Source organism: Glycine max, chromosome 1, assembly GCF_000004515.6.
Source record: "Glycine max cultivar Williams 82 chromosome 1, Glycine_max_v4.0, whole genome shotgun sequence".
NCBI classification, from domain to species: Eukaryota; Viridiplantae; Streptophyta; class Magnoliopsida; order Fabales; family Fabaceae; genus Glycine; species Glycine max.
Window position 1 is genome coordinate 22416205 of NC_016088.4, and position 13105 is coordinate 22429309.

At 42.1% G+C, this 13105-nt stretch overlaps 1 protein-coding gene across 1 annotated transcript; it reads right to left on the reverse strand.

Moving 5' to 3' along the window:
• Window positions 1–11924: 11924 nt before the first annotated feature.
• On the reverse strand, window positions 11925–12728 carry LOC102663831 (uncharacterized). Its single transcript, XM_006574001.1, has 3 exons — window positions 12492–12728; window positions 12121–12410; window positions 11925–12036 (listed from the first exon to the last, which is right to left on the reverse strand). The coding sequence occupies exons 1-3, from the start codon at window positions 12726–12728 to the stop codon at window positions 11925–11927; spliced, it is 639 nt and encodes a 212-aa protein (XP_006574064.1).
• Window positions 12729–13105: the final 377 nt, after the last annotated feature.

The following is a 13105-nucleotide window of genomic DNA, read 5'->3' on the forward strand; positions in this document are numbered from 1 at the left end:
CTCATGCACGGTGCCCCTCATTGCCCCAGTGTAAGGCTTTGAGGTACCAATCGTTGCCTTTCGTCATGCCCTTGTAGGAGGGAACCTATTGGGTGAGAACTTCTAATCTGCCCCTAGGTTCACTTGGGGTTTATGCATGGTGCCTTTCATCGCCCCAGTGTAGGGCTATGAGGTAACCATCATTGTCTTGTTTTCATAGCCTCGTAGTGAGGAAGAATGAAAGAAGCAATTGATTTTTTGCAAAAAGAATTTTCCAAGGACGAGAAATAGTTGAAGGATTTTTTCAGTTGATGGATTAAGTCAAATGACTCCTATGTAGAAGCAAGATGTTTTGATGTCTTAATGATGCCAAAGGATCAAGTGCTTCCAAGTTTATTCGAGACAAGAAATCAAGATATATGATCAATTTGATCTCTAGAATCATAGGAAGAAGTTTCCAAATTGAAAAACAAAAGGTTTGACCAAAGAATTCTATCATTTCAAATTGAGATTTGCTCTCTGGTAATTGATTACCAGCAGTTGAAAATGTTTTAATTCAAATTTTTAAAACCTGTAATCGTTTACATAAGTCTTGTAATTGATTACCAAAGGGGATTTTCAGAAAATAATTTCCAAGAGACATATCTATTCAAATGTTTTATGAATGGCCATTCAAATGTTTTAAAGAGAGTTTTCATTGCCCAAACAGTTTTATCCTCTCGAAAGATCAAGAGTTTTTCTGAACTGAAATGTCTTATCCTCTCAAAAAGATTCCTTGGTCAACCACTTGCTTATTCAATAAGGAATTTTTGATTGGTCTTCATTGTACAATCTATCCCTTTTAAGAGAGATTTCTTCTTCTCTTCTTCTTACTTCTGAAAAGGGATTAAGAGACTGAGAGTCTCTTATTGTAGAGGATTCCTGAACACAAGGGAAGGGTTGTCCCTATGTGCATTGTTAATCCGAAAAGAGAGAGTGAAAGTTTAATTGGGGAATAATATTCGTATCTTAATTCAATCCCCTCTTCTTCTCAAGGTAACTGAGGCCATTTGTCCAACATCCTATTCTTGATAACTCACTTCTCTCTAAAAAGACAAACTTTCCAGGATGATAAAATGAGGTCACATGAACGTCTTGAAAGCACAGTCAATCAAATGCCTTTTTATTTTTTATTTTGAAACTTATTTTTTTATTTTGAAACTTATTTGTTTTGAACTTTGCTCGTTGTTTTACGGCACCCCCCACCAACGTGCAAGATGAGTAATCTCTGATTGAACGGTCTTGGAAGTCAACACTCAGGAGCGCAGGTTGCTTGAGCAAACAGACCAATGGCTTACACTCACATTCCGGTGGAAGTTGAATAAGCAAAGATGTGTTCGTGAGAGGATGTCCATTTTATCTTTTAACATTGTAACTGTGGTTTATGGCATAAACTTGAAAATCCTGATGAGTCATTAGGGACACCTAACAACAGCTTTCAAAATTGCCCCATGTGTGGCATCTCTTGTCAATGTCAGGATTTACACGCAATTCTCCTCAAATTTCAGCCAGCCCGCATCAATTAGACCTTGCACCTTACGCTTCAGAGCCCTACAATGCTCAATGGAATGCCGTAGGGCTCCTCCACACGTTGCGTTCGAGTCGTATCCTCAGAAAAGTGGAGGTTGATGAACCTTGGCTAGGGTTATGGCTACCATTGAATTATCAAGTAGATATGAGAGCAAGTCAGCATAGGACCCTGGAATTGGGGTGAATTCTACAGGCTTTCTCGCTGCAAAATTCACTTCTTGGTTGGTGTTTTTGGTTTGTGCTAAAGGTGGTGTTCGTCATTGGAAGTGCGGTAGACAGACTTTGTGGTAGATTTAGGGATGGCCTTTGTGGATACCTGGGTGGTGGGTAAGGAGAAGGTTTGTTATTGGCTGAGTAAAGATATTGTTGGGTTGGTGGGAAACTTGGTCGTACAGGAATGGCAGTCACAACATGGGTTTCTCCCTTATCCTCACCCTCTTTATTTGCCCCAGTTTTCTCAGTCGTCCTAGTAGGATGATCAAATTTGCCTCTTTTCGGACCCACATTGATCCTTTCACTGGCGAAGACCAAATCCGCAAAGCTTTTGAGAGTGCGTAGCCCACTATCTTTTCATAGTAGAGTACCGATAATGTGTCTACCATCACGATTATCGTCTCCCTTTTTGCACATGTTTTGTAGTTGCATCCTATCCGGAACCATATCAGAATAGTACTGATACTGCCTAACGAAGGCAACCATTAGGTCCTTCCAAGAATGGACTCGGGAAGGTTCCAAGTTAGTGTACCAGGTAACAGCTACCCCAGTAAGACTTTCTTGGAAGGAATGTATCAGCAATTCCTCATCTTTTGCGTATTCCCCCATCTTCTGACAATACATCTTTAGATGGTTCTTGGGACAAGTAGTCCCCTTGTACTTGTCAAAGTCCTACACCTTGAACTTTGGGAGGGGTGATGATATTGGGTACTAGGAACAACTCTTGTAGGTTAGCAAAGGCATAATCTTCACCTCCTTCAATGGCCCTGAGCCTCTCCTCTAGATGATCCAACTTTCCCATTCCTGCCATAGTCATGAGGGTTTTTAACCGCTGTGGAACGTGAGGGTTGTGGTTGTGGAAGATATTGAGGGCCCTCCAAAGTGTTTCGCAGGGGTATACCACCAACTGCTTGTCCTTCAGCAGCATATCCGAGGCAAGGCTCGAAGTTGGCTAGATCGTGGTGGGGAATTTCATGTGTCTCCTCCATGGGTCGAGAGACATGTGCATGATCAGATTGAGGTTGTTGGCTTTTATTGAGATTTTCATTGAGAGTGTATGCCACATTGGGTGGTGTATAGTTGGGAGGCAAGCCATATGATGGGAAGGCGTGCTCGTTTTGAATTTGCACATCATGGGGTCATCCGTACTTCCCAAATCTCTGCCTACCATATTTGAGGTTGGATGATTCATTTGGTTGATGCCGGATGGGGACATCAGGTTCACCTTAGCAACAACGCTGGTAGCGGCAATTGCAACCGCATTGGCTTCCATTATCTTCTTCACGCTCATCATGGCCTCCATCATTGTGGCCATTTTCTCTTTAATGGCCTCCATGTCGGCCTTCATCTTCTCTTGTATCTCCTCTACTTCACCCATTACTCTAGCTCTAGCACAAGTTCGGTGAAGACGCCATAAAGCATGTTTTTTTTCTTTTTGATAAGTTCATTTTATTTTATTTTATTTTATTTTTCAAGGAAAGAATGCAATGAGCAATGCAACCAATGAAAAGCATGGATGTATGCGAATGATGTACAGTTGAAGTATTGCGAATTTTTACGCAGGATATGGGGTTGAATCAATTTTAGATTTTCAACATGGTCCATGACATCTTTGTCAAGGTGAAACTGGAAGTAACAAGGACATAAACAATCCTAAATATGTTTGGCAGTAAACGAAGCAGTGATGTGACTCGATTCATCTTTTGCCCCAATTTTGCAAGACGGTTACTTCCATATTTCAACTTGACTTGATGAACCTTTTTGTAAAAGCATGAGCTTGGTTCAACCCCGTAATCCAAGGAATGGCAATTCTGATCGCCAATACTTCAACAACATCTCATAGGGATGAATGACTCGGGCATACTTTAAGCTATGCATGGAAAATGTAATTATGAAATTGAGATGCCTGAAGAAACATCCTTTCTTAGTTAAACATGCATTAGGTACCATGTTCAATCATTTTGTTTTTAAGTGAAATGGGTTTATGATCCCAACATGGTTGGCTCATGGTACCGAATATACGCAACTAAGAATGCAGCATGAATTTTCGTACTTCCCCTTTTTTTTTGTTTTTGTTTTGTAGAGGAAAATACAAGGATCATGTATGAGCAAACAAAAAGTATGTTGAACGCATATGATGATGCAATGACTCATGCAAAATGGGAATGTGATAACGGACAAATGCAGGAATGATATGTTCATTATGATGCTGAAGAGATATTTATGCGGTGCATGATATGAATGCATTTTACGGACACGAGAGCCCGGAAAATTATCTCTTCTTACTTGCGCATTTGGGGGCGCAGTGCCCCATGTGTACAATTAAGAAGGTGATATGGACCTTCCGGCTTCCCGTGACAAAGGACGAGACCAACATACAATGCATGCTAGAGATAAAATGCGGGAGTGACTTGATTTGCACCAGCTTTTTGGAGTAGAAACATGGGACCAACTCATTTTATTTCAAAAAGGAAGTCGTATCTAGTCAAGGTCTGAGAGACCATACAAGTTTCCTAACGATTTCTAATTATGTGGGCCATTAAGTCTATCATATGCTGACAATAGCCGAGAAGCCCATGAATCTCTTCGGGGGCGGAGTAGGTGTCTGCCATCGCCTTGGCCTTGGCTAACAATCGGGGAAGTTCTTGACTCCCGTTCAAGGTAAGAGCAAACCGATCCATCCACATGGTTGCCTCTTGGTGTAAAGAGTCGATCACCCTTCCTCTAGCCTCTTTTTCCGCATATACTTGGGCATACTCATCCGCGATTCTATGCTCGTGGGCCGTGGCTAGACCCAACTCTTCTTGGTACTTGGCGATGATAGCTAACATGTTGGTTTCTGTCTCGCATAGACGCTGAGACAAGCCTCTTTTGGACCTTGAACAAGCAATCAACTCCTCTTTCAGAACCATGCTATGTGCTCGCGACTGGTCCCTTTCTTCCCTTCGCAACTTGAGTTCATTATTGCTACCCCATAGAGCTCCGCGAAATTTGTTCCGGCCATACTCTTCCTTGCGAGCCCTCTTGGTCTCTTGTTCAAGGGCTCTTGCGGTAATTGCATTCTCTTCCCGTAACCCGGCACACTCCTTCCGAACGTTTGTAGCGGCCAACTTGAACTTCTCCTTGGCAAGTTTTGCCTTTCCTAACTCGCTTTTTGAGAGCTTGGACTTCTTCGTCCTTTTCCGGTGCTTCAAAACTCTCTTTGCTGACGACTTTTAACTTGGCGAGCCAATCTAAACCTCGTATATGAACTTTCAGCCATTCGTGGTACCCACCAATGATGCCATTACGAATGCCTCTAAGCTCTTGATCTTTCTTTAACGTGGTTTCCCACGCCTTATGGATTCTTTGTATAGTCTTGGAATTTTGTGCGCCGAGATCCCTCACAAGGAAAGGAGACATGCTTTCTTCTGTCGGTGCTCCCCTCATGGGGTACCCTAGTTGTCTTATAGCGAGCGTGGGATTGTAATTAATACAACCCCTCGTTCCTACCAGCGGAATGTTTGGGTATCTTCCACATGAGAAAAGGACTCCTTCTTTTCCTTCCTTCCATAGGGGGAACCAACTGATTGTTCTACCTCCTATCCCGGCCAAGAGCTGGTCCCAATCCATTCTCCTCTTTTCAGTACACGAGCGATGACTCAGGAGCGGACATGGATGTCTTGTGTCTTGTTGGAACAAGTGTGAAACCAACCAAACACAGAGGGCGGGTAAGCAACAGATGATCCGTGCGCTACTCTTCTCGCACCTTCGGTCAAATGTGCCAAATAGATCTGCCAAGACAGCTACCACCGGACTTTCCTTACTATGGTGGTAGGCAAGGAAAGCGTCGATTGCTGCTAGGTCTATCAAACCATCCACGTTTGGGAAGAGGACGACCCCAAAAATTAGCAAAGCTAACACATCCGTAAACGGGACCCAGTCTCCTTGATTGGCCATACCCCTCGCCTTGTCTTCTAGGTACTTCTGTGGTAGGCCCGTTATGCCGTTCCGAGTCTGTTTTATGCGGTCCAAACCTCTGGCTGAATCCTTGACCACAGTTGCAATTCTGCTCAAAGAGGGGAGACACCCGGAGGAAAGATATGGTTTCCTTCCCCCGAGAGGACATCCTAGAATTTCCTCAAATTCTTCAATGGTTGGTACTAATTGGAAGTCCCCGAATGTGAAGCATCTCAAGGGCTGGTCGTAGTATTGGGTAAGTGATGCAATGGCTTCTATGGACACCTCTGCTATGGTCAATTCTAAGATTTTTCCGTAAGTCTTGCGGAAGGCTTGCATTTGGAGGGGTTCCATCAACCGCCCTAATTCCTTGATGCTGGTGGTATCTGGGCTTTTGACCTTGACTTGGTAGAACCTCTTGCCGGTTTGATTTGTTCCCATGCTTACTAAAGTGAGATAAAAGCTGGTGCAAATCAAAACTCCGATATCTCATGGGTGGAATGGATGAATGCATGATGGAATGCATATGACACAGATGCAATCTAGGAATGCGGGGGTCCGGGGAATTTGTCCTCTTCTCAGATACGACGTCTAGGGGTAGCGAAATGCCCCAACGCACGTTTTTAAGAAGGCGACACGGACCCTCCGTTGGTTTGTTTACAGTAGGGATCAAGACAGAACCCATATGCAATGCCTATGCAAACGACACAATGCGGTAATGTGCACATTATGACAATATTTACCGAACATAAGCAAAAGGGTATATGATACTCATGCATGGCAGCGTGAAAAATGGCACGCAGCGTGTTTGCTTCGTGCCCCTATTTAAGGGATCTATAAGGGAGAGAACTAACTAGGCTTTTAGCAATAATTCCCAAGGTAGTTATATCTCTCTTGATGGTTTCTAGAGGTATCATCCCCTTTGAAGAACATATTGTAGCAGTAGGGACTACTAGCAACAATAGGTTTTCAAAGAGAAAAGCTCTAGATGAGGGTTCACTGTAATCAAGCAAGTCGGAGACCTAGCATGATCACAGATTCACCTCCACTCCTTATGTTCCCACGAACCCGGGTATAGGGCCCTTTTTCACTCACAGTGTGTGCAAATAGTGTCGGTGTTTGTGTGCATCAAATGAATAAATATTTACTTCATGCATACATTTAAAACGCACTAAAAGCAACAAAAGAGTTTATATACACAAGAACATAATGAAAGGAAACCAACAAAAGGGGTAAGTCATGGTAAAACATTGCACAAAATTAAATGGCCTAACTCTCTAAAAAAAGTCCTCAGTGGAGTCGCCAACTGTCGCAACCTACCCTTCGGCGGGATGGCGACGCGTGACTCGCGGGATGCGTGTTCCACGAAAGGAATACGCGCGGAGTCGCCACCAACGTTTATTTGAGGAAAACGTCGGAAAAACCGGAAAAGACGCGATCTACGAACTTTTTAGTGAAAGGTTCGGGAGTTGTATTTACGCACGGGGAAGGTATTAGCACCCCACACGTCCGTCCCAAGGGACGGCAGCCTTTAATCGAATGTGCAAACATGACTTTGATTTTTACGTTCCCTTTTATGTCCTTATATCCTTTATACCCTTTTTATATTTTTTCTCTTTTTGTGGTCGACAAGGGTGTTTCCCTTTGCTCCTACGTATTCCTCAATTTGGGATGAGAAAATCAGACCTACGTAGTTCTTTCGGAACAAAGTGTTTGGTTAAGTTATTTTTGTCTTTTTTTGCAAAATATGTTTTTATTGAACAAAAGGTCATTTAAGGTGTTGAACCATTAAACGGTCTTTTGATTTTGAAAGGGGAGAAACGTTAAGGCGTTGGACCATTAACGATCTCTTGTTTTTGAAAGGAGAGAAACGTTAAGGCATTTGGACCATTAACGATCTCTTGGGGTGGTCGACAAAAGCGGGGCTTTTGCTCCTACGTATCCTCAATTGCGATGAGGAAATCAGACCTACGTAGTTCTTGCAAAAGCGGTAAAGTTACATGTTGATTTTATGCTTTTGAACGGTCCATGTTAACCGATAAAAGCAAAGAGGACCGTTTAAGGCGTTGGACCTTAAAACGGTTTTTAGTGATTTTCGGACAAAACTTGATTTGTGAGTCTATTTTAGTCTTAGTTTCACTTTGGTTATTAATCAATTCATTCAAGGAAACTTCCAAAGAAAAACGTCCGATTGATTTTTTTGTTTTATTTTATTCAAAGATATTTTGTTTATTTTATTATTATTTTTCAAGATATTTTGATTATTTTATTATTATTTTACTTTTTTTGGTTTAACCGAGGTTATAGCGTGAACGATCGGTTAGATTTCATTTTAAAAGTGATTAAATGAGATTACAACACAAATGATCGGTTGAATTCATTTTATCATTTATTAGGTGAGAAAACGGCTTAAACGGTAAAAGCGCGTTAAAGACGGAAGAAAAGAAATCGAAAATAAAGATGAAAGCTTAAAAAAACAAGAAATGAATTGAAAGTCTCGGATTCGAAAACTTACCCGTTGAAGAACGAAGAACGGATGAAGAACGATGAAGAACGGACGAAAACCTTCACGGATTTGCTTACGGAAACATCTCGGAAGCGTTACGGAAGCACCTCGGCTTGGATTTTCTTCACGGAAACAATTTTTTTCACCCAAAACAGCTGAAATACATAGCCAGGGGGCTCAGGGATGCTTAGAACAGCCCCCTTCAGCCTTTTTATAGGAAAAAGGGGGAGGAGGTTGCCGCCCAGCTCGCCCAGGCGACCTTAGCTCGCCCAGGCGAGCTGGGTTGCTTCCTCCAGAAGCAACCCAGCTTCAAAAAACGTTCTGGAAGGCCCAATTCAAAATTTCGAAATTGCTATTTGCACCCCCCCAATTTTGATAAGTTCACCCCCCTCTTTCGTAATTTACGAAAAAGTTACGGAAGCCTTACGGAAGCATATAGGACTTGATTTTCTTCTTTTTTTCTCTTCCGTCTCACCCGTATTAAGTTAATTATGCTTATTTAGAGTTATGGGAATTTTACGGAAGCATTACGGGTGTCCCAGAAGCCCCGGAATCCCATTTTTCAACAAAACGGGGGGTGTGGTGGCCATCTAGCTCTAGGTTACTTCAATTTTAAGCAAGAAATTGCCCAGAAACCTCTAGAAGGGCCCAGATTCGAAAATTACTGTTTGCACCCCCCCATTTTACTAAATACACCCCCCTTTGGCTCTTTTTGGTGATTCTTTTTTCGTAAAGTTACGGAAACTTACGAATTTCGTAACGATACTTGTTTTCTTTCCGTAATGTTACGGAACCTTGCGGATTACATAATCATCCCCTTTTTGACTTACAGAATGTTACGGAACCTCACTTAATTATGCAACGATGCTTCCATTTGATTTCCGGTGTGTCACGGAAACTTACGGATTGTGCATCAATATTTTTTTGGTTTTTCGGCATGTCCTGGAATTTCATAAATTGCCTAATGATGGGTGCCAAGCACCTCACAAGGACCAAAGAATGGTCGCATGTCATCAAGCAAAGGTCCCCGGACGAAATTAGGGTATGACATGAGGAAAGACCAACTCTTGATCGCTTCAAAGCGGCATTGGTGTTCCTCATTTCAGAAATGGTGTCCGTCAAGTTCTATGTCCGCTTGTGGAGCCACACTGGATCCTTCTCCCGCGGCGTCATTCCTTGCCCTCTTAGAGAGAAGCTTCTTTGGAGCCATTGCCTGCAAAGACACATCCATAAAAAGTTAGTTTGCACAAAACACACAACCATTATTTCATTTATCTTAAGCAAGCAAAAGCCAACCAATCTTGGGCGACATGTGTTTATTTTGGTAATTGCAAGTGTTACCATGCAACTAATTAAAACAAATCACACATTGATGCATATTATTATTATTACTATTATTGTTATTTTGTGAAAAACAGTCTACAGTAACTTAGATGCAAAGTGCCTATCATAGTGTAGCATGCTCAACCAATAATTTAGGCTAATTTCACCCAATCACTTTCACATATTTATGTAATTCATGTATTTTGCATTCAAAACAAGGTCTAGATTTCTAAGCCTAGCTCATGCTCTTGGCATTTTGATCTAACAACCTAAGTTGCTCACACATTCTAAATGATGGCTATACACGCATAACCTCATTTCACACTTAAATTCCATAACAATACATGAAATTTTCATTGAGGCATTTTATCGAATGGTTGGTGGGCGCATGTTTAAGCATGTAAAAATGAGGAATGAAGAACAATATGACATGCCAATCTACAATAGGATCAAGGATAGGCCTAGGGCCATCCATTGCAGCCCCTAATCAAGCATTCAAGTCATGGATTCACAAACAATTTATCTCACAAACATTGCAAAGATCGTAACAAATAAAGCACCAAGATACCACAAGGAAAAGGTAAAATTGAATGGAGATGGTAGTTACTTGTGTGAGATGAAAGGAATGCGAAAAAAATGAAACCAAAAGTGCACAAAGGAAGCATGGGGGCTGCTGCCAATGGTGGCTCCCGTAAGCTCTTCCTGGAGCTTTCGAAATCCCTCCCCTTTTATGTTTTTCACGGCACTCATGCTCGCCCAGGCGAGCTAATTTTTTTTTCTTTTCAAAAAATCCTTTGCAAAGTTGTGTTATTCATTATTATGTTCTCTCTCTTAAAATCCTTTAATTGCATATAAAATTAGGCCAATTCAGGATATAGTTCAAGAAAATGAACAAGTATGAAATAGGAAATTAAAGAGCAAAGTTAGAGATACTAGGCTGCCTCCTAGGACCTGTTCATACCTGTCCCTATGCTTGGACAAAGAAAGTGTCATCATGCAAAAAACGTGAAACAATACCACAAGATGCTTGTATTACCTTTCACTTGCCTTTAGTGCTTACCCAAATTGGTGTGGTGTTGACCATCACTCAAAATTACTCTTTATTCATCTTCCAATTTGCAGGATCCCGGATGACAAGATGCAAATGCATGCATGTTTATGATCGAACGTTAAATGTAACAATTAAACAGGTGTTATTGTGTTCAATTTTACTTAAATGCTTATGACACCCCGTTGATCGAGTCGAATGGCTCCGGATTTAGTGAGCAATATCAAGAGTGTATGTTATTAGAGGCAATAAAAAGTAAAGGACACAACACTGGAGGTAGAGATGCAAATCATTAACCCATATTTATTAATGTTGTGATTTATGGTTTACAAAAGATTTCAAGACTTGGAGATTCCAATGAGTCCTTGAGGCTAGACGTTGACCCTTCCACTTGCCCCAGGCATTATGCGTAATACTGCTTGACGATATCAGAGTTCACAAGCAAAGGCAACTCTTCGTCATCCATATTTGTAAGCAATAATGCTCTTCCTAAAAAAGCCTTCTTCACAACAAATGGTCCTTCATAATTCGAGGCCCATTTCCCTTTGTGGTCCTTTTGAGCCTGTGATAACTTCTTTAGGAAAAGATCCCCCTTGCTGAACTTGTGCAGGTGCACCCTCTTGTCAAAAGTATTCTTCACTCTACTTTGATACAATTGCCCATGACTCATGGCGGCCAATCTCTTACCCTCGATAAGATTCAACTGATCAAAGCGAGCTTGGGCCCATTCTGATTCTTCCAACCCCGACTCGGCTAGGATTCTCAAAGAAGGAGCCTCCACCTCAAATGGCAGCACATCCTCCATCTCGTACACCAAAGAGAAAGGGGTTGCCCCAGTAGATGTACACACCGAAGTTCGATAACCATGCAATGCAAAGGGGAGAATCTCGTGCCAATCCTTGTATGACACGGTCATCTTCTGAACTATCTTCTTGATATTTTTATTAGCAACCGCAACTGCCCCATTCATCTTAGGCCTATAAGGCGTGGAATTATGGTGTTGGATATTGAAATCATCACACATCTCCTTCATCATCTTGTTGGTCAAATTGGTGGCATTATCGGTGATAATTTTCCTGAGCAACCCATATTGGCAAATTATCTCTTTTTTTATGAATCTAATCACCACACTCCTAGTCACACTAGCGTATGAAGCTGCTTCGACCCATTTGGTGAAGTAGTCAATGGCGACTAAGATGAAGTGATGTCCGTTTGAAGCCTTAGGCTTAATGGCTATGATCACGTCTATGCCCCACATAAATAATGGCCAAGGTGCTACCAAGACGTTCAAAGGTATGGGTGTAGCATTAACATTATCAGTAAAGGTCTGGCTCTTATGGCATTTCCTCACAAAGATGCAACAATCGCTCTCCATAGTGAGCTAGTAATACCCAGCTCTCCATTGGCATGTGTTCCAAAGGATCCCTCATGCACCTCTACCAGCATTTGCTCAGCTTCTCTGGCATCCACACATCGAAGTAGCACCATGTCATGGTTCCTCTTGTATAAGATATTCCCACTCAGGAAGAAGTTGGCTGCCAACCTTTGCAATGTCCTCTTGTCGTTGTTAGAGGCCTCATGCGGGTATTTCTTGTCTTCGATGTATCGTTTGATATTGAAGTACCAAGGCTTAGCATTCTTCTCTTCTTCTATTAAGCAGCAATGTGCAAGCTTACCACAACATCTAAATTCGATGTTCATCAAATCTCTGTGCGGGCTTAGCTGGAACATGGACGTTAGTGTGGCAAGGGCATCGACCATCTGATTTTCCTCTCTAGGAATGTGATGAAAAGATATGTCATCAAAGAATTCTATCAACTTCCTGATGTAGGCCTGGTAAGGCACCAATTCATGGTCTCTGGTCTCCCATTCACCCTTTAGCTAGTGAATTACCAAGGCTGAGTCCACGTATACCTTGAGCAACTTGACCTTGAAGTTGATTGCTGCTTGGATCCCAAGGGCACACACCTCATACTCAACTATGTTGTTCATGTAGTCAAAACCCAACCTAGTCGTGAAAGGTATATATTGTTCGTCTGGGGAAACCAATACTACCCTAACTCCATGGCCTAGTTCATTAGACACGTCGTCAAACCACACGATCCATTTGTCCCTATCTTCATCCTCTACTTCCTCCCCAAACAAGGTCATTATGTCCCCATCAAGGAATTATAGATGCATAGGCTGATAATCATTGATTGGCTATTGAACCGGGTAATCTGCCAAGGCACTCCTCTTTATCGCCTTCTGAGTGACATAAACAATATCAAACTCCGATAACAGAACTTTCCACCGAGCGATCCGTCCAGTGAGAGCGGGCTTTTCAAAGATGTACTTGACTGGATCCATTTTGGATACCAACCAAGTGGTGTAATTCAGCATGTACTGCCTTAAGCGGTGAGCCGCCCACACCAAGGTACAGCACGTCCTTTCTAGCAAAGAGTAGTTCATCTCGCATGTCGTGAACTTCTTGCTCAAGTAATAGACAACCCGTTCCCTTTTTCTGGACTCGTCATGTTTCCCTAACA